The 22,686-nt window shown below is 37.7% G+C and overlaps 1 protein-coding gene across 10 annotated transcripts in view; it reads right to left on the bottom strand.

The window, feature by feature from the left end:
- Positions 1-22,686, bottom strand: part of FTO (FTO alpha-ketoglutarate dependent dioxygenase) — a 462,015-nt gene that overhangs the window by 309,380 nt on the left and 129,949 nt on the right. For all 10 annotated transcript variants that reach the window (XM_045381659.2, XM_065537718.1, XM_015442739.4 and 7 more), the window contains one exon: positions 11,206-11,349. In XM_045381659.2, the coding sequence (XP_045237594.2) occupies positions 11,206-11,349 (144 nt within the window). The remainder of the gene's footprint in view (positions 1-11,205; positions 11,350-22,686) is intronic.

The following is a 22,686-nucleotide window of genomic DNA, read 5'->3' as shown; positions in this document are numbered from 1 at the left end:
ACAATTACTTAGTAATCACCAGCCATATTCAAAGTACTGTGTTAGGTGCTGTACAGGACACAAAGCTAAAACAGCCCTTGCCTGGAAGAATCTAAAATATGGTATAATTTTTAGAAAATTCTAAGAAAGAGAAACACAAGTGATCCAAGTAAAAGTGGAATTGGTAGCAAGTCCCAGCCAGAGCAATCAGGCAAAGGAAAGAAATAAAGGGCATCCAAATTGAAAAGAGGAAGTCAAACGAACTCTGTTTGCCAGTAATACGATTGTATACCTAGAAAGTCCTAACAATGCTTCCAAGGACTCCTAGATTTGAAAAACAAATTCAATAAAGTTTTGGGTTACCAAATTAATGTACAAAAACCAGTAGCACTGCAATGCACTAACAATGACCAAGCTGAGAATCAAATCAATAACTCAATCCCTTTGACAATAGCTACAAAAAAATAATAATAAAGTACCTAGAAATAAACTTGACCAAGGTAGTGAAAGATCTCTACAAAGAAAACTACAAAACACTGATGAAAGAAATCACAGATGACACAAATGAATGGAAATCCACACTCATGGATTGGAATAATCAATATCATGAAAATGACCATACTGCCCAAACAAATTTAGAGATTTGATGCAATTTCTATCAAAATACCAAAGTAATTTGTCACAGAATTAGAAAAAAAAAATCCTAAAATTCATATGGAACCAAAAAAGAGCCTGAATAGCCAAGGAATCCTAAACAAATAGAACAAATCTGGAGGCATCACATTATCTAACTTAAAATTATACCACAAAGCTGTAGTAACTAAAACAGCGTGGTACTGGTATAAAAGTAGATACAGACTGATGGAACAAAATAGAGAAGCCATAAATAAAGCCAAATACTTACAACTAACTGATCTTCAACAAAGCATGTACTGGAAAAGGGACACCCTATTCAAAACAGTGCTGGGAACACTGGATAGCCACATGTAGAAGAATGAAACTTAACTCAACATGGATTAAAGACTTAAATCTAAGACCTGAGCCCATAAAAATTCTAGAAGAAAACTCTTCTAGACATTGGACTAGGCAAGAATTTATGAATAGGACCCCAAAAGCAAATGCAACAAAAAAATAAATAAATGAGACCTAATTAAACTAAAAAGCTTCTGCACAACAAAATAAATAATTATCAGAGTAAACAGACAACCTACAGAATGGGAGAAAATATTTGCAAGCTATGCTTCTGAAAAAGAACCTACAAGGAATCCAAACAAATCAGCAAGAAAAAAAAAAAAAAAACAAATAGTTCCATTAAAAAGTAGGCAAATGACATGAATAGATATTTCTCAAAAGAAAATATACAAATGGCCAACAAACATATGAAAAAATGCTCAATATCACGTATCATCAAAGAAATGCAAATTAAAACCATAATGAGATACCACCTTATCCTAGCCAGAATGGCCATTATTAAAAAGTAAAAAAATAACAGATGTTGCTAGAAAGGTAGTGAAAAGGGAGTGCTTATACACCGGGGGTGGAAATGTAAATTACTACAACCTCCATGGAAAACAGTATGGAGATTTCTCAAAGAACTAAAAGTAACTCTACCATTTGACCCAACAATCCACTGCTGGGTATCTACCTGGAAAAGAAGTCATTATATCAAAAAGACATCTGCACACATATGTTTATTGGAGCACATTTCACAATAGCGAAGATATGGAATCAACCAAAGTGCCCAACAACCGGTGAGTAGATAAAGAAAATGTGGTGTGTATATATACCATGAAATACTACTCAGTCATTAAAAAAAAAAAAATGAAATCATGTCTTTTGCAGCAACATGGATGAAACTGAAGGCTATTATTCTAAGTGAAGTAACTGGACAAATATTACATGTTCTCACTTATAAGTGGGCACTAAGCTATGGGCACACGAAGGTGTAGAGAGTGGTACAATGGACATTAGAGATTCAGAAGAGAGGAGGGTGGGAGGGGGATGATGGATTACGGGGAAAAAAAAAAAAACTTATCAGATGTATACTACTCAGGTGTCAGGTACGTTAAAATACCAGACTTCAACACTATACAAATCATCCACGGAACCAAAAACTGCTTATATCCCTAAAGCTACTGAAATTTAAAAAAAATTTTTTTTTCTTGAGACAGTCCTGCTGTCACCCAGGCTAGAGTGCAATGGTATGATCTTGGCTCACTGAAACCACCACCTGACAGGTTCAAGTGATTGTCCTGCCTCAGCCTCCCGAGTAACTAAAACAGGCACTAGGACTACAGGTGCCTGCCACCATGCCCGGCTAATTTTTGTATTTTTAGTAGAGACGGGGTTTCCCATGTTGGCCAGGTTGGTCTCAAACTCCCGACCTCAGGTGATCCACCCACCTCAGCCTCCCAAAGTGTTGGGATTACAGGTGTGAGCCACCGCACCTGGCCTAAAATGATGTTTTAATGGAATTGGCAAAGGTGTTCAATGAGAAGAAATCCCAGTATGATAACTATGGTAGGTGGGATCTGAAGAAGTCAGTATTTATCAAACATTGAATAAGTCACATGATGAAATATCTAGTGACATTGAGCAATCATTATAGCATGCTTCTTCTATCAGTAAGAGTAAAAAAAGACAATTATAAATTCCAGGGGGAGAGGGAAACTATGCAACAAAGTCATGATTCAAATACAAAGCAAGCTAAAATGTAGTGTGATTTTGAGCTTTTGATGAAGTATAAAATCTTGACCTGACAAGTGCAGTACTCCTCATTCATTGGCACTGGTTGGATGGTTATAGTAGATTACATTTTCTACCTATTAATTCCATCACTCTTATCTGGTTTTGCAATAAACAACACTTACATCAACGTCATTATGTACTGGCTTTCTAATTTCAGATCAACTTATAAGCGTGCTTGTCTTATCAAAATTACAGATCTGTATGTAAAGTTGTAAAGCTCAATCATGTCAAAGTAATGATATGGCTGAAAGAGAACTTTAATTCCCCATACTACACACTAAAATTCAAGAGACTGTATCTATCAACTGGTTCTAAAGGAAAGTAATTAAGGAAATAAACCCCTAAAAGTAAAGGTTAACTAGCCAAATTTGGCAAGAGTGACAGGTAGTATCCGAACACTAATTCCATAACTCTTTTTTTTTTTTTTTTTTTTTTTTTTTTTTTTTTTTGAGACAGGGTCTTGCTCTGTCACTCATGCTGGAGTGCAGTGTGTGATCACAGTTCCCTTCAGTCTCAACCTCCCGAGCTCAGGTGATCCTCCCACCTCAACCTCCCAAGTAGTTGCAACTATGGGTGTTTGCCATCATACCTGGCTTACCTGGCCTTTTTTTTTTTTTTTTTTTGTATTTTTTGTAGAAACAGAGTTTGCCATGTTGCCCAGGCTGGTCTCAAACTCCCGGGCTCCAGCAATCTGCCTGCTTCTGTCATTCTTAATGGATCAACAACCAAGAGTGCTTTAAGTTATTAGATAAAGAAATAAAAGTACAAGTATACATATGTTTAAGGGTTAGGGAGGTAATCAAAGAATAAAATGCAAATATAGTGAAAAGCAGTTACCTCTAAGGAATGGAACTTGGGGATAGGTGGAGTTTTTCACTTTCCATTTTAGATCTTCCTCAACTTTCCATTTTAAATCTTTCAATTTTTATTTCCTTGTGCGTGTAGTATTTTTATAATAAGAATAATATGAATGACATACTATCATAAAAAAATTTCCAGCACATACTAAGTACAAAAAACAAATACTAGAGTAATATTTATAATAAAGTATCATTTATGTTTTTTAAAAATACAGCAGCAGCAACATATATTTTAAATATGCCAACACAACTATATTTATGTTAAGGCTTACAAAGGACCAGATAGGAAAGCAAGGTGAAATAGAATGTCTACATTTTATTTCATATAGTTCCACAAAGTTTGAATGAGAATACATGTGTGTTCACATATTAGTCATTTAATTATTTTTTTCCTTTTTTGGGGGGGCATGGGGACGGAGTCTCACTCTGTCGCCCAGGCCGGAGTACAGTGGCGCAATCTTGACTCCCTGCAACCTCTGCCTCCCAGGTTCAAGCAATTATCACGCCTCAGCCTCCTGAGTAGCTGGGATTACAGGTGCATGCCACCACACCTGGCTAATTTTTTTTTTTTTTTTTAAGTAGAGGCTGGGTATCACCATGTTGGCCAGGCTGGTCTCAAACTCCTGACCTCAAGTGATCCATCCGCCTCAGCCTCCCAAAGTGCTGGGATTACAGGCATGAGCCACCGCACCCGGCCATTTTTTCCTACATTTTTAAAGAAAAAGGATACCCTGACTATATAATTAGTAGAGATAGCATGGGTCAGTGGAAGAAAGAATAGCTTTGGTCTCAGAAAAATTTGGACAAAAGCTTCACAACAGGTAGTGTCACCTTGAACAAGATATTATACTTCTCTAAGCTTTAGTTTCTTTTTTTTAAAGAGTTTTATTGAGATCTAATTCATATACCATATAATTCACTCATTTTAAATATCAAATTCTCCTTTGAGCAAGAGCTGCAAAAAGAAAAGAAAGAAAAAAGAAAGTATACAATTCAATGTATTTTAGTACGTTCAGAGTTGTGCAACCATCACCACAAACTAATTTTAGAGCATTTTCATAGCCTTAAAAGCAGCTCTGTACCCATCAGCAATCAATCTCCATTAATTTTTTTTTCTGGAAAAAAAAAGTGAGTGTCAGAATGAGAGTCTACTATTTAACAGTCCTGTAATAAGGAATAAACAAAAATACATCAAATCTGCCAGCATAATGCCTGGACCTTAGTAGGCACTCAAGACATGCATTTCAGGTAAAGTTCAAGACACCAAATGATAGAGAAATGAACAAAAACCTGGATGTAACAAAAAAGTGTAAGAGGTAGATAAAGCCTTTCAAGTACTCAGGAGCCTGCTCAGATCCCTATCTTTCCAGTAAATTTCACAAGTCATGACCTTCTCCCTATTAAATACAAATATATATATATATATATATATATATATATATATATCAGGTATCAAGTAAAAAAGCACAAGTTTGAAAATGTCACCATTGGGGGGGCATATTTTAGAGTGAAAGTTTCAGAAGGAGAGATACATCCTCACCCCTGGAAAAAAAAAAAAAAATTGAACACAAGAAGCAAACAGTGCAATTCCTGAGAAGATAACAAGAATACCAGAAGTTCATATTGGACAAGCAGTGGAAACTATACTGTCATGTTTCTACTTTTCAAAGTGAAAATAAACATGACAGGTGCTCATTTGGCTGTTCAAGCACTTTCCACTTAAATAGCAGTTCCTCAAGCTTACCAACTGCAGCCTGAAGTTATAATTTATTACTGGTTTCTGTATTATTCCCTTGCCTCGGCAGAAAGCAGAACATAGCACCTACATTTCAAGACCCATGAGAGGTAATAAAGTATAATTATTTTAAATTTATGATTAAGCCATAAATTATATGTACTTTTTACTTTAGTTGGTCATTCAGAGGTTGGGGAGGAAGGGAAGGGGGTCAGAGAAAGAAGTAACAAAAGCTTTTTCCTTTGAATAAAATGTCTAAATCAGGGCACAACTGAGGGACACCTGGAGGATTTACAAAGATACCACAGTTTCCATGCTCAGTCCCAAGGGAGCGCCCGCTTAAGAGTCTAAACGCCTGGAGGCCTCTGTTCTTCCTGCTCACAGGGCTGGAGACTCCAATGAGAGTGGCCATGTTGAGTCAAAAAATAGAAGCATGGCAATTTACAGCTTAGACCACATCAAATATTTCTGTGCTCTGGTTCTTGCTGCCTCTAAGCCATAGGTATTTCAAGGAAGGTGAACTTAATCTGTAAAAAACTACTGGCCAGGCTCTGAAAGTAAAGCTGGCCTCAACCAAAGTAAGACTGATTACTACAGGGCTCCGATAACCAACAGACGAGATGTTAACTCTTCTCACCCTTGAGAATCCATTGGTAAAACTTCCCTTTCCTGTAGTTCCTGTATGTGGCAAGTACACATATGGAATGCTATTTTGCGAAGGTGACAAAACTGGGCGTGAAGCAGGATAAGAAAACAGCATTCAGCATTCTTCTATCACCCAGTGGTCTCATTGATTCTCCAACATGCCATGATCCAGTTCCCACTCTTCGTAAGTCTGCACTTTCAAATTACAGCTTGCAAAGCCTATTCCCATATATTTTCTTATTTGTACTCCCAAAAACTCTGAGAAGGAAGAATCATTAAGCTCCCATTTTACAGTGAAGGCAGAGACTCAGAGAGGCACTAGCAATACACAGGCAATTGACAATGCGGTGAGTCTGGGACTCAGTTACCTGATAGAAATAATATGGTCCTTTCATTACTCTACCCTAAACTGTTGACGAGGTAAAGAAAAACCGAAAAAGAAGGGCTATGCATTTACATTTCTATTGCAGTTTTCTTTTTTAGCAGTGGAATTTTTACCTGGCAACTTAAGTTTTGAAACTGTTGATTGTTATAGTAACAACAAATCCTTGAAAGTGAGATTTAGTTGGGCTTAAGAAACAAAAGTAAATAGAGCAGAGAGAATAGAGTCATCAATGGTGACATGTAAAGAACAACAATAATAAATTAAGGGGGGAAAAGAGGGCTTTTGCCCCAAATGTTTACCTAGCACTCACCTTTGTCCTGAAACATCCCACCTCCACACCCAGCTCCTGGTTAATAAACATAATTTTGTTGATGTCCCTTGAACTGTGTAATCTGTTCCACAAAAAACAAACCCACGGTTTGTCTCCAAGCCACTTTTAAGTCCCTAACTCCCTGGTTACATTCAGTCTATGGAAAACATCTGTGGCAAAGTAAATCATCCTACTCTGAGAAAGACCAGAGTGTTTTTTTTTTCTCTGAGTGTGTTTTGAAGTCCTGGTTGGAAAATTAGTGAAAATTGTAAATCTGTTTGCAAATCTGGTCATGTCTAACTCTGAGATTAGGGCAAAGATTCCAATTTAAAAGTAAAACCGTGACAACCCCAGTTAAGCGTGTCCTCAGGCACTGCCAACAAGGACTTCACTCACTTCCATGGGCAGTGGATTTATTACAGGCACCCGACACGTTCCCCATCAGACACCCCTGGAGTATTTACTTGAGACAGCAGGGTTCAGCCTGCACTTCCTCTGCAGACCAATATATTATTATAAATTGAGCTAAACTGTTTCCTTTTCATAAGTGCTATGAAGTTCAGATTTCAGATATCAGCACGGGGCCGAAGTTCCTCCCTCTACGGGGCTCCTTGTGCTATTTGGACTTAAAAGTAAACAGAAAAGGCAGCATTAGACCATGGTTGCCTTTACTTTTGAATTTTTTTAAAAAGAATCTTCCTTTAGGAAGACTCATTTCAGAAATCAAATATGACATCCTAATAAAAATATATATTCTAAGTGCAGACTTTGGGATATACTGTGCTGTGTTTGGCACAGTTCAGTAGGATACCAACTATTATCACCTACATCTAAAAATAAGACATGGGAAATCAAGAGTAGATTTTGTATTATGTCTTGGATATCAGCTCCTATAAAATAACACTAACTTCTTCTGTTTATCATGCACAATAGCTCAAGGGACCCAATGTATATTTTACAGTGTATACTCATTATAACACAAAAATCCAATGAATAATGTCATTATTTAAAATTTTCATTAAAATCCAGTTCTTTTTTTTTTTTTTGAGACGGAGTTTCCCTCTTGTTGCCCAGACTGGAGTGCAATGGCATGATCTTGGCTCACTGCAACCTCTGCCTCCCGGGTTCAAGCAATTCTCCTGCCTCAGCCTCCCGAGTAGCTGGGATTACAGGCATCCACCACCACACCCAGCTAAATTTTGTATTTTTAGTAGTGACAGGGTTTCATCATGTTGGCCAGGCTGGTCTCAAACTCTTGACCTCAGGTGATCCGCCCACCTCAGCCTCCCAAAGTGCGGGGATTACAGGTGTGAGCCACTGCGCCCGGCCTATAATCCAGTTCTTAAACCCCAAGAAACCCATAACCTTAAGAAGAATAGAAAAGAAACAAACAGAATATCATTAACTTCTTTTCTTCCCTTCCTGAACAATTTAGTCTTAAAGCCATTAGGTGAGACAGAGGCATCATGCCAGGTGGGAAGAAGAAGGCACAGGAACCCTGAGCAGGGTTCAGTGGGGAGTAGGGTGAGGAGGGCATCCCTAAGGGAGAAGGAGGGGTGGCCTGACATGGGATGTCAGACTCCAAGTGGGGTAAGATGACAAGATACAATCCATGCTTCTTACTAGCTGTGCAGCCATGGTTAAGTAACTACATAAATTTAACCTCAATTTATTCTTTTGCAGTATAGCTAATATTTGCTTCTCAGGATTGCTGAGAAGATTAAAAGAATGTTTGTCATTAATTCCCAGTAAATCTGGTTTTTATTCATATTACTACTATAATTCCAGACATATACGTACAGAAAAAGACTGAAAAGAAATATATTAAATCAGGCGTTAACATGATTTTTATATTTTCTTCATTTTAGACTTTCTTTTTTTTTCCAGAGTTTTTTTTCTCAAATAAGCACACATTGCTTTTTTAATCAGAAAAGAACACATAAGATGTTATTAAATATATGGAATACAGCTGAATTTTTAGAGTACTTATATACTTTTTTTTTTTTTTTTTGAGACTGAGTCTTGCTCTGTTGCTCAAGCCGGAGTGCAGTGGTGCAATCTCGGCTCCCTCCACCTCCCGCGTTCAAGCAATTCTCATGCCTCAGCCTCCCAAGTAGCTGGGATTACAGGCATGCACCACTACACCCAGCTAATTTTTGTATTTTCAGCGAAGACAGGGGGTTTCATCAAGTTGGCCAGGCTGGTCTCGAACTCCTGACCTCAGGTGATCCACCTGCCTCGGCCTCCCAAAGTGCAGGGATTATAGGTGTGAGCCACAGCACCCAGCCACTTTTATATTTTAAAAAATTTAAAAGCTATTTTAAAAGATAACATTCTGGCTCTTATTTCTTTGAAAGATACACATTGCTAATAGAAACTTCTGAACAAAGTATCCAAAGGAAAGTGATTTATTGGCTGATACTAATATCTATTAAGACTCAGGCCGAATATCTGTATTTGGGTGGTACAAAAAAAGATGAAATAATGTTTACCTACAAATGAAACTCAATGATGGGGTAGGGACTTTAAAAGATAAACTTACTTCCTGAGATCAGGCAGGAGAGACAGTGGGGAAGAGAGAACCTTAACACTAAAACCATTCCCACACAGAGATTTCAGTGTACTGGGATCAGGTTGAAATAGCCTCATTTAGAGTAGGAAAAGCACTGCATAAGATGCCTGCCACCCATTCTGGTCCCTGTTCTATCTCATAACTGAGTGACTTTAGGAAGATCACTTAAAAGATGAACAATCTCTGCCATCTCCCTCACAAAGCTGACAGGAGATTGGGGCTGCCTGTGTGAAACTGATGTGTAAACTGCAAAGCAATGTTCACATGGAAGGCAAGAGATGAAGGGCATACTTAGATCAGTGTTCAAGAAATGAAGGAATCTCCTCATGAGAAGAATTTAAGAGGTAAAGGGACATTGCACTAAGCGCCATTAAATCACACTACTTGAAAGAGTCCCTACACAATGATCCCCCAATCCTCCTGCAGACGTTACGGAGAAATCTCAGACTGGCACCACTATACAGTTAACACCTCTCTGTTACTAATCTCCTCTCTTAAGAAACACAGAATAGGACTCAGACTCAGGATCTCCAGCAAACAAAAGTAGCAGGCCCTTAGTACTGTTTTGGTTTCTCTATATTTATATTTCTAAAGCCCTTCTAATTATTCCTAGTGATACTGGATTTCCATTTAAGATAGTGATGTAAAATCTCCTTTTAAAATAAATTCAATTCAGTGAAAGATTAAAGGTTACTTTACTTAGGCAGAAGTACACCAATGTGACCAAAACCTTGAAGCTGATACGCAATGAGCTTCAATTTGGAAAATGCTTAGTGGCAGAATGGCCTAAACAGCTATTCCGTACTCCGAATTCTCAAAAGGCAAGAACCAAGATTCATCCACCTCCAATATCTCCCCTGGAACCTTACACAGTACCTGGAATATAGCGGACTCTAAAATACCCAATCAACTGGAAATCAACTCTTATCATAAATACTGGGCTTCAGCCCTGGTTCTTCCTGGCTCCAAAAGCAACATATGAGTAGATTTCTCCAGATAGACAGGAATGAGATAAACCCCAAATAATCAGGAACTAGAGCCAAGTAGAGAATAAACCCCGAGAAGCTTTGTGAGTAAAAAAGGATACTGTTTACACATCGTGCATTGGAAAACAAGTAGAAAGTCCAAAAATAAAATTAAAAACTTACAGCAAAGAAGAAAAAAACAAAGCCTCACAAACTCCACATCTTCAGCTGGCCTAACCACAGCTGAGATATTGCTTCCCAAAGAACTAAATGACAAGTTGAGAGAAAGGCCCCATTGTCAGGTCAGCTGTTCCTGAGAAGAAACAACATTCAAAACTAGGAAAAAAAAAAAAAAGAAAAACAAAACTCTACTAAAAACTAATACAGACAGGAAAGTATTTTTTAAAGTTATAATTTGACTTGGATAATTCAATACCTTTGATAAAGAATCCAGAAAATTGTTTAGCATATTTGAGGAACTCTGCATCTACATAGAATAAAAAGAAAAACAACTTTTAAAAATGTAGGGCCGGGCATGGTGACTCACGCCTGTAATCCCAGCACTTTTGGAGACCAAGGCGGGTGGATCACCTGAGGTCAGGAGTTCGAGACCAGGTTGGCCAACGTGGTGAAACCCTGTCTTTACTAAAAATACAAAAGTTAACTGGGTGTGGTGGTGTGTGCCTGTAGTCCCAGCTACTTGGGAGGCTGAGGAAGGAGAATCACTTGAACCCGGGAGGTGGAAATGGCAATGAGCAGAGATTGCACCACTGCACTCCAGCCTGGGCAACAAGAGTGAAGCTCCATCTCAAAAAAAAGAAAAAAAAAAAAATTTTAGCAATATCTCAAAAAAGAAAAACCTAGTTACATGTTCTTATAAAGAAGTTTCACTATTAATATAAAATACTCCAAAAGTTTATTTCATAAGACATATTCAAAATATATATCCAATAATCTAAATTTAGACACTAGAGTCTCAATATAATTTTGATTTTCCAAAGATTACCAAGCATGAAATAGCAGTCTCCTTGGTGAAGGGGTATTGCCAAACCAGGTGTCTCTATGTCCCATGAGATCTTAAAACCAACATGCCAAATATCAGGATCTCTGCCTTCGAAATGAGAGTCATCATCACTTTCCTCTTCAGGGCCTGCCAAAAGAGAAGAAAATGATCAGAAAGGAAATGTTTAATCTAAGCTCCTGAATTTTATAACTGCTATTTTAGAAAGAATTGACATTTTAATAAAATACGAATATTAAATGGAATATATCTTCCCTTTATGTCATTTTTTTTTTTAAAGATATTCTAGCTTATTTTTAACATGTCCTTAATTTTTTCATCAAGAAACCTTAAATAGGCCAAGTGTGGAGGCTCATGCCTATAATCCCAGCACTTTGGGAGACCAAGGGGTAGGATCGCTTAAAGTCGGGTATTCAAGACCAGCCTGGGCAACAAATCAAGACCCATCTCTATTTTAAAATTTTGTTTTACTTTTTAAAAATAAAAAATAGATGTAAAGAGAAATTATGTTCTTAGGAAGTGAGACTGAACATCACAGAAATGTCAGTACTTTCTAAATTCATCTAGAAATTTGACATAATATAAATAAAAAGACCAAAGGGATCGTTTTTTAGATGAGTGGGGTTAGCAACTAGAAAAGCTGTTTCTATAATACACATGGAAATACAAACAAGCAAGAATAGCCAAGGAATGTTTTTCTAAATATATAAAGAGCAACAATACATCAATAAGATAAAGGCCAATAGACAAATTAAAAACTGAGCATGTTATAAAGACACAGTATATAAAAGGAAATAAAACTAGCTCATAAACATATAAAAATATGTTCCAATTTATTCACATAAAAGAAATGCATGTTAAAGCCAAAAAGAGGTAAACTTTCACCTATCAAATCAGAAAACATCAGTTTGAAAACAATACAGTGTTAGTAAGAGTACAGTAAAATGGCACACTCACACTCTCTGTAGAGGACAATTTGGCAATACCATCAAAATTACAAATGCATAAGCTCTTTGACTCTTATAGAAATTGCACTTTTAGGAATGTATACGAAAAGTCCTACTTTCAGGGGTTGTAAAATGACTGTTGAGCAAGTATATTTATTGTAGTATTGCTTGTAAGAGCAAAAGATCAGAAATTACTCAAATGTTCATCAGTAGGTTTCTGGGTAAATAAATTTTGATCTCTCCAGACAATAAAATACTACGTAGTCACCAAAAATAATATGACTATATACAGATATGGAACTATCTAATATATTTGCAGAGAAAAAAATAAATAGGCTATACTCATATTGAAAAAGTACAGGCTGGGTGCAGTGGCTCACAGCTTTGGGAGGCCAAGGCAGGAGGATTGCTTGAGTTCAGAAGTTCAAGGCCACCCTGGACAACACGGTGAAACCCTATCTCTACAAAAAGTAAAAAAAAAATTAGTGGGCCATGGTGGCACCTGCCTGTGGCTCCAGCTACTCAGGAGGTTGAGGTAGGAGGATTGCTGGAGCCTGGGAGGTCGAAGCTGCAGTGAGTTGTGATTGCACCACTGCACTCAATTCTAGGCAACAGAGTGAGGCTCTGTCTCAAAATAAATATAAATAAATAAATATCAAGCACATATAATATTTCTGGAAGGATACTCAAGACTGATTTTTCTGGAAGGATAATAATATAATATTTATAATACTTCTGGAAGGATACACAAGACTGGAATACAACATTTCTGAAAGGATACTCAAGACTGATTTTTCTGGGGTACAAGAGTGGGAGACATACTAAAAAAAGTAGAAGGTATACACGCTATGATTTGCCTATAATCACAGCCCTGCAGGAAAAACCCTATATGAAAACTTTTAAAAGTTAATTTAATAATTATTTATTGAGCACTTACTATTTACTGGGCACTGTGCCAGGCATGTGGGATATGTCAGTGACTGAAACAGAGCTATGCTCCACTGGAGCTTTTCCTTTTAGTGGAGCTGTAAATGTGCATCACTGATTACCATGAAGGGGACATTTTAAATTGAAATTCCATCAGACTTTAAACTGCTGTACTAGACTCTGATCTTCCAGGGCAGAGTCTGTTTTTCTGTTTCATCCACAATTATAGCCCTAGTGATTGGCACAGAGAAGGCATTCAATGAACACCGTGGCTTGCTTAAACAAAATGTTCTTTTAGATCACACCATTCACAGTCCTTGTGCTGGATGGCAGGGAAAGAAAATGTTAATTTGGAAGAAAAAAACAAAAATGCCTCAAATTTAAAACCAAAGGACATAAGAAAGCATGGCATTGCTGCTAAACTAGTACAGTCCTCAGTATTAAAGAAGTTTAGAGAAGACAGAGGTTCAACGACAGAATTAGAGCAGAACTCTTACAGAAGGTCAAACCTGAAAGACAACAGTGTTTAGACTGGCAGAGGGTAGAAGAAGAAGTAATGCAGGAAGACAAAAAGATGCAAAGCTTTCAAAATGGCCAATAAAGCATGCTTTCCTTGGGCTGTATCATGTACATATCACATAAACAATTTAAAAAATACATGCATCCCAGATGGCACCTAAATTCTGAATGTCGTACTCTACCACCAACCATGCAGAAGGGTCAAAGGCAGTGAAAGGAAGGAAAAAAAGAAACTCCCCTTTATAACTATTCATTTGCATTAATTTGCACTAGGCATGCTGAAAATGAACAAATCAGAAAGCCAAGTTCATGGTCTCTGTAAGGAAGGAATGCTGCTAAGTGACTTTTAAGGACACATTTTACTTTGGATACTCTTTAGTCCCCTTAGTTTGGTCTAAAATCTAACACTGCCATATTAACAGAATCTTACCTTTTTTCATACCTGCCATTCTAATACATGTTTTCTCAAGTACTTTTTAATTAAGAGCATCTTTTAACTGGGTTTTTCTTTTTTAAAGAATAACAATAAAAGTCCAAAGTCATTTCCTAGGTTAATTAAAAAAACATTTTTTTAGAAACCTCTAGAATGGGAATGATGAATACCTTTATATCAGGGGACATGACTGATTGGCTGGTTGCAGCTTTTTAGAGCCCTAGTGAAGAAATCTGAAACTTGCTCTTAGCTCAGCAGGAAAGAGTGTTATGATCAATTACTGATGTCTGTCATGGGCACTACAAGGGTTAGTGAGTGGCAGCACCAGTGCTAGACATTTGCTATCCATGTCTGATGACATTCTACAGGCACTTCTTATTGACACATAATACACTGTTACACTTGAAAATACCAGAATTTGCTAACTAGAGCTCGTGGACCAGAAAAGAACTCACAAAGGTGTGTAGCTTGACCTGAACCATATTTCCTTAACAAATCTAAATGAGTTGCCAACTGATAAAAGGACTTTGCCTAAAAATCCAAATTCCCAGCTACCCTTGAATTACAAGATCTGGTATCACTGAGCCAGTCACAAGTGGCTATAGGGAAGAAGTAGCTGCCCATTTTAGACAAGGATGTGACCTTTGCTAGTCACAGTCCCCACAGCCACTTCACTTGACTCATTTGAGGTACCTGCCTAACCACAGCAAAGTCTGTGACCCTTGCTCAAGAGCTGGGTTGCAGAGATCACAGGCAAATCAGTCCCATGACCTGCTTTTGTAAAATAAAAGTTTAACCACAACACAGTCATGCCCATTCATTTACATAAATGGCTGCTTTCACACCGACAGCAAGGTTGAGTAGGTAAGACACAGACTGTAAGACCTACAAAGCCAAAACTACTTATTTCTGGCCTTTTACCAAAAAAAGTTGCCCTCACCCCTGTTCAAAAGTCTTGATATTTGTGATTTGATGTCTACTGCACATTTTAGTAAAGAAGTTGAGGCTGCATAAAATAGTTCTGATGTAATGTGACTAATACCTAACAATGTAACATGACTAATGACAGCATACAACATAATAATTAATGCTAAATTAATTGATATCCAGATCACTTTAGCAAAAGAAAATGATATAAAAATTATCTTTTTATTTGTGATAACCCAAGACTTGGCTGCTTCATTCTAGGGGGGCCCTAATGATGACAGATATAGCAAACAGCACAAGAAAATAAAAAGGAAATATTTTAGGAAGGTTTTGCACATGTCCCTTTCTGGTCAAATCAACTATAACTTCTACCATTGAAGTCCACACAAAATTAAAAAGAAATAAAAAGGGCCGCACGGTGGCTCACACCTATAATCCCAGGACTTTGGGAGGCCGAGGCGGGCGGATCACGAGATTAGGAGATTGAGACCATCCTGGCCAACATGGTGAAACCCCATCTCTATTAAAAATACAAAAATTAGTAGAGTGTGGTGGCGGATGCCTGTAATCCCAGCTACTTAGGAGGCTGAGGCAGGAGAATCACTTGAATCCAGAAGGTGGAGGTTGCAGTGAGCTGAGATCACACCACTGCACTCCAGCCTGGTGACATAGCAAGACTCCGTCTTAAAAAAAAAAAAAAAAGAAAAGAAAAGAAAAGAAAAGAAAAGAAATAAAAAGAAAACCATTATAATGACTTCAAAAAGAAATAATTTTCAAACTACAAGGAACAGTTTCAGGAAGTTTTAATGCCACTGCGTGTGGACAGTCTAATAAGTGGGAATCTTTATAGTGTAACAGTTTGCTTGACTACTTTCCCTTCTAACTTTCATCCTGGTACTCTTCTCAATGTGGCATCAATAAAGACAATCAGAGACAATAATTGCAATTAGTCTTTCTCGATGTCTCCCAACAATCCAGCACTTTTGAAATCTGCTCATTAAAATGATATTTTGGTGAGAGTTTTCCCCTCCTTGGGCTGTGTAGGGAAGAGGGAAGTTTTGTGTCTGATAAACTTTTTATTGTTAAATATAGTGTTCCTACTTCTCAATGAAATCAACTTGTAATTACCTATAGCAACTGTAACTGATTACTCTTGCCCCATGTTATTTTGGCAACAAGCAGAGGCAACAGGTTCTTACTTGCCTTTAAGCCTCAATAAAATTAAAAAGATTTTAAGTACCTCAGTGTGTTTGGTGCACTCCCAGCTCCCACTAAACAAACTGTTAAATAAGTAGAAGATGTGACAAAATACAAAAGACTGTTAAGTTTAAAAGTCAAGTTTAAATTGTCCAAGACTTCCCCCCAAAACTAACCAATTCAATGTTTTATGCCAGCTAGTTTTTGAGAAAAAATTCTATTTAATAAAGGACAAAATATTTTGTTTACATTTCTAATTATAACCACTGCTCTATAAGAAACAAAGACAGAAGCCAGAGTATGACAGTAGAGACTATGGTGATACTCGAATAAAATATATCACAAAAATTTTTGTACCATATTTAATAACATACATAATAGTGTATGTCAAGAACTTCCCTCATAGGTTCAGTAGATATTCATCATCACCATACATTTAAATAGCCTCTTTTTCTTTTTTTTTTTTTTTTTGAGACTAGAGTCTCGCTCTGTCACCCAGGCTGGAGTGCAGTGTCGCGATCTTGGCTCACTGTAACCTCCGCCTCCCGGGTTCAAGTGATTCTCCTGCCTCAGCCTCCTATGTGGTGGGGATTACAGGTGTGTGCCACCACATCTGGCTGATTTTTTTTGTTAAAAATAGCCCTATTTCTTATTCTCTATTTTCTATTTCCTTAGCCAAGAGCTAAGATATAAAAGATTCTCAGCTGGGCGCGGTGGTTCACACTTGTAACCCCAGCACTTTGGGAGGCTGAGGCAGGCGGATCACCTGAAGTCAGGAGTTCAAGACCAGCCTGGCCAACATGGTGAAATCCTGCCTCTACTAAAAATAGCCGGGTGTGGCTATTTTTAGCTCCTAGAGGAGCTTTAAAAGGCTGGTCCCCTTCTACCCATGTCACAGATCTTGAGGTAGGAGAAACTCACAAGTTGTAGATGGCCAGCTGATACCATGGAGTCTAATGATGCCTTATCTGTCGAGTGCTGATCTTTGACATTCTCATGTCTGGGATGGGAAACCCATTTTGTAGAATGAAGGGAGACAGAAGGCAAAAGGGGAAAATGGGACATAGGGAAGACACATTCTAGGAGGGAAATGGCATGGTGTGTGTATAAGAGCACAATCAATTCCCGACTGCAAGAGTGTCATATGAATGACATGAACTTGCAAGAGAAAAGCCTGGAGAGGTGGGAGGAGACCAGGACATGGGTTTATGAACCATAGGAAAGAATCCAGAACTTACACTGAGGCTACTGACAGACACTAGCCTTTTTCACCAGTCAGATCTCTTTTCAGAATGATCTCTCTAGAAGGTACGAGCTTCTTCATGCATAATTACTACACTTTTTCTAGACAGGTTCCCAACGTAGTAACAAATGGGTACTGTATAAGCCAGAGAGCATTTAGGAAACACAGCTGATGGACTACATCACTAGGAAAGAAAGGTTAGCCAAGGAGAAGCCTCCCTGCCAGAGTTCCAGAGTTTGGAAATGCTTTCCTTGATGGGTTGCAAGAAACAGGGAGTCAAGTTTGCTGCTGACACCGCACACACTCCTGCTCTGTCATGGAGCAATGAATGCTCTGAAGAAATGGAGAATTTAGAAAAGTCTGAAGGGGTGGGGAAAAAAAAAAAACCAAAAAACTGATCATTCCCAGCTCAGAATCTATAACAAGAAGCTGCTCTCAGATGCCTCGAAACAAGCAATTCAAGATAAACGTAGTCCCTTGACACAGATAAATTGTAAAATTAATCACAAGTTTTCTAGGATTTCAGGCAAAATATTGAAAACTCTTTACAGAAAAATCTAAAGCCCTTCAACATGATGTCTGGCTCTGTCAGCTTTCAGATTAAGCATTTGGGGAAAAAAATTAAGATAAAAATATTCACATACAGAGGAGAACCTCATTGCATCATGTTTCATGGGCTTGGGAGAAAACATGAAAGTATGAAAAGGAGAGAAAAACTGCTATGGGGGCCCTTAGCTAAAGCTTCAAAATCACTGTATTATCCGAAGTAAAATATAAAATCAGGTAAGGAAGCAGAGATACTTCTCAAACAATATTCTCCAAACCAGAGCTTCTAACAGTAGAGGTTTCAATTCCTTGGGCAACCTCAGGAAGGTATGAAGGGGGCTGTGAAGACTCACAGGAAACTCTTACATTGTAAATAACACAGAAACCAGAACCGAACTGGGTTAATCAAAGAGGGTCATTATTTGTTCATCTAGCTTCAGGTAAAGCTTGATCCAGAGTTCAAAGTACACACCCAATACCCAGTTTCTCTCATCCCCAAAGCTCATGAAAAAGAGAGAGTGGCCACAAAAGCTAGGGGCAGTCATTTGGGGGCCATGAGCTTTAGAATGGCCAAAAGAGGAAGGGGAAGAAATTTGAAACTGATCACATCATTACTGTTGGAACAAGGTCCACTTGAAGTCAGTGAGACCCCTGTTCTTAGGATGAAGTGAGATAATTCCTTACCTTTTTAAATTAAGCCTGTTTAGGTCTGTAATTGTTATTTGCTATCAAAAGAATCCTAACACTAAACAGAGACTGCAGTTGCAGAAATAACAGAGTTACTGAACAGTGGCCACGATGTAAGAATAGTACAAACGCCTCAAGAACAACAAATACTTAACTGATTTGGGGCAAAAAATACTCATTTGCCACTATATGCAGATACAAAGAAGGATGAAGACATAAATTACATCTTTAAGGAGCTTACAAGTTTACAAGTCTAATTCAAACACACATAAAACGATTTATGGCCTTAGAAGTCAGGAGAGTGTTTACTGTTGTGGGGAACCAGACACTGGAAGGGAGCACTTCTAGGACACTGATATGTTTCATTTCTTGACCAGGGTGCTAGGTACACAGATATGTTTACTTTATGGCAATTCTTCAAGCTGTATGTTTATGATATATGTTATATTTCAATACTGAAAATTCAATAGACAGGCCAGGCACAGTGGCTCATGCCTGTAATCTCAGCACTTTAGGAGGCTGAGGTGGCCAGATCACCTGAAGTCAGGAATTTGAGCCCAGCCTGGCCAACACGGTGAAACCTTGTCTCTACCAAAACTACAAAAATTTGCTGGGCATGGTGGCCTGCACCTGTCATCTCAGCTACTCAGGAGGCTGCGGCAGGAGAATCACTAAAACCTGGGAGGCAGAGGTTGCAGTGAGCCAAGTGCCATTGCACACCAGCCTGGGTGACAAGGGCAAAACTCCATCAAGGAAAAAAAAAATCAATAGACAAGTTGGAAGTTAAGAAAATCTCCCAGATATTAAACTAAAAAACAAATATAAAGATTGAAAATAAGGGAATAAACAGGAAAACTAGAGGAAGAGTCCAGAAGGTTAACTAAATCATACGGATTCCAAAGAGATGAGAAAACTGGAGAGGAAGAAATAACTAACAAAGCAGTTCAAGAAAATGTCCAACAATTGAAGGGCTGATTGAAAGCCCTACACAATGAGAGTAAAATGAGTGAAAAATATCACTGTGAAATTGTAAAACATTCAAAAAAAGATCCAACAAAAAAAAGCAACATAAAAGCTGAAGAAAAATTCAGAACTCTTAACACGAACGCTGTCAGATAAAAGACAGTAATGCAATGTCACTAAGATTCTGAAAAAAAATATTATTTCCTACCAAGATTTTCATACTGGAAGAAGCTACACATGCCAAGGTGGAATAAAGATCATTGAAGACATTTAACATCTTAAAAATTTACCTCCAAAGCATCCTTTCTGAAGAAACCATTGCAGCACATGCTCCACCAAAATAAGAAAACAGTCAGGAAAGAGCGAGGCCAGGATGCAGGAATGTGAGGAGTCCACAAAAGAGAGAAGTAAGGGAATCTGCTGGATTACAATGAAGAAATCACAGAAGGGGATCCCCATGCATCAGGAATAGAACGCCAGATTAGAGCAGACAAGAAGACTCTGGAAGACATTGCTCCGAGAAAATGACACAGACAGAATATCTGATGGTTCTGAAGCTCTTGAGAAGAGGAGATTTGGTAGAGAGCAAGGGATTTAATTAGTCGTAACTACGTAGAAAACTACATAGAAAACTATACAAATACACAAAAAACAAGACTACTATTAATGCAAGAAAAAAAGTTGAAAAGAAAAGGATAACAGATCACAGATTCTGGAAGGCATTCTTATGTATATAATAACTATAAAGGCTGAATAGTGATACAATCAAAATTACAGTAAACCTATAATGGGAATCAGAAGCATGCACATGTGTAGGCAGGCAGGGAGAAAGAAGAGAGCTAAGTAAATCTTCACCTTCCATATCAGGAAGCCAATATATAATGTTCAAAACAATATAAGTATGTTATCAACTACCAAAAACATTACCTGAAAGAAAAGAGTAGAAATGATTGCCTGTGGAAATGAAAATGGGAAGAAAAGGTGTAAATAACTCCTGCATTTTTTTCCTTAACAAACCTTATAGAAATTTTTGACTTGCAAAAATTATATGAATAATTTTGATAAAAGCTAAAAATAACACAGTATTGAATGCTCACTACGTTCTAATTACTGCTGTTACGTTCTTAGCACTTTACAGGTGTTTAATTCTCACAATCTTGAGGTGGATACAGCTCTGATCACTATTTTACAGACGAGAAAACTGAGTCACAAAGGATTTAAGTAACTTGCTTAAGGTCCCATAGCTAATTAATACCAATACGAATGATGTCATTCGATAGTACAGAATTTAAGTGCCTAATCAATGTCATGGACAGTAAAGTCTATTCCACTGTTCTGTGATCCCTTGCTCATCACATTACTATATCATTAAAAGTTCAGCTATCCTTGAAGAAAATATTTGCAAGTCATATATCTGATAAGGAATTAATATCTAGAATACATAAGGAACTCACAAAACTCAACAACTAAAAAACAGCCAAATTCAAAAATGGGCAAACAACTTGAATAGACATGTCTCCAAAGAAGATATATAAATGGCTAAGAACATGAAAAGATGTTCAACGTCATTAATCATTAGGAAAATGCATATCAAAACCACAAGAAAATACCACTTCATACCCATTAGGATGGCTGTTATCAAAAAACAGGGAACAGTAGACAGGGACAGTAACAGTAACAGCAACAGTAAGCATTGGCATAGATGTGGAGAAATTAGAACCCTTGCGCATTGTCAGCGAGAAAGTAAAACAGTTCAGTCACTGTAGAAAACAGTATAGCAGTTCCTCAAAAATGTCAACAGAGTCCTATCATTTGATCCAGCAATCCTACACAAAAGTACATACACAAAAGTATATACACAAAAAAAGTATATACACAAAAGTACTGAAAGCGGAGACTCACACAGATATTTGTATACCAATGTTCACAGCAACTTTATCCACCATAGCCAAAAGATGGGTATGATGAATAGCCAATGGATGACTTGATCAACAAAATGTGGTATATTCATACAATGGAATATTATTCATCTTTAAAAAGGAATTAAATTCTGATACATGCCATAACATGGATGAATCTTGAGGACATTATGTCAAGTAAAATGATTGTATGAGTTCGTTTTCATGCTGCTCATAAAGACATATCCGAAACTGGAAATAAAAAGAGGTTTAATCGGACTTACAGTACCACATGGTTTGGAGGCCTCTGAATCATGGTGGGAGGCAAAAGGCCTTCTTACATGGCAGCAGCAAGAGAAAATGAGAAGGAAGCAAAAGCGGAAATCCCTGATAAACCCACCAGATCTTGTGAGACTTATTCACTATCAAGAGAATAACTTGGCAAAGACCAGCCTCACGATTCAACCACTTCCTCCTTGGTCCCTCCCACAACATGTGGGAATTCTGGGAGATACAATTCAAGTTGATATTTGGCCAGGGACACAGCCGAACCATATCAATAATCTAGACACAAAAGGTCAAATATCGTATGATTCCACTTATATGAGGTACCTAGAATAGTCAAATATAATATAGACAGAAAGCAGAACAGTGGTTACCAGGAAATGAGGGAAAGAGAAATGGGGAGTAATTGTTTAAATGGGTACAGAGATTCGGTGTGGGATGATGCTTAATGCCACTCAACTGTACAGTTAATATGGTTATAATGCTTAATTTTATGTATATTTTATTGCAATAAAAAAGGATAAAAGGGAATGAGCTATTGATATACATAACAACATGGATGAATCTCAAAATAACTATGCTAAGTTAAAGAATCTAGACCAAAAAAAGTGCACATATATAATTCCATCTGTTTAAAATTCTAGGAAATGCCAACTCATCTAGTGATAGAAAACAAATCCAGGTTGAATCTGTGGCTCACACCTGTAATTCCAGCACTTTGGAAGGCTGAGCAAGGAGGATCTCTTCAGGCCAGGATTTCAAGACAAGCCTGGGAAAGATATTGAGACCCAGTCTCTACAAACAAATAAAAAACAATAAAAAAAGAAAATAGATCTGTCAGGAAAGGAACTGCAAAGGGGCACAAGGAAACTTCTGAAATAATGGGTATGTTCA

This window comes from Macaca fascicularis, chromosome 20, assembly GCF_037993035.2.
Source record: "Macaca fascicularis isolate 582-1 chromosome 20, T2T-MFA8v1.1".
Taxonomy (NCBI): domain Eukaryota; kingdom Metazoa; phylum Chordata; class Mammalia; order Primates; family Cercopithecidae; genus Macaca; species Macaca fascicularis.
The sequence above is the reverse complement of the archived record's forward strand: the minus strand, read 5'-3'. Positions and strand labels throughout refer to the sequence as shown.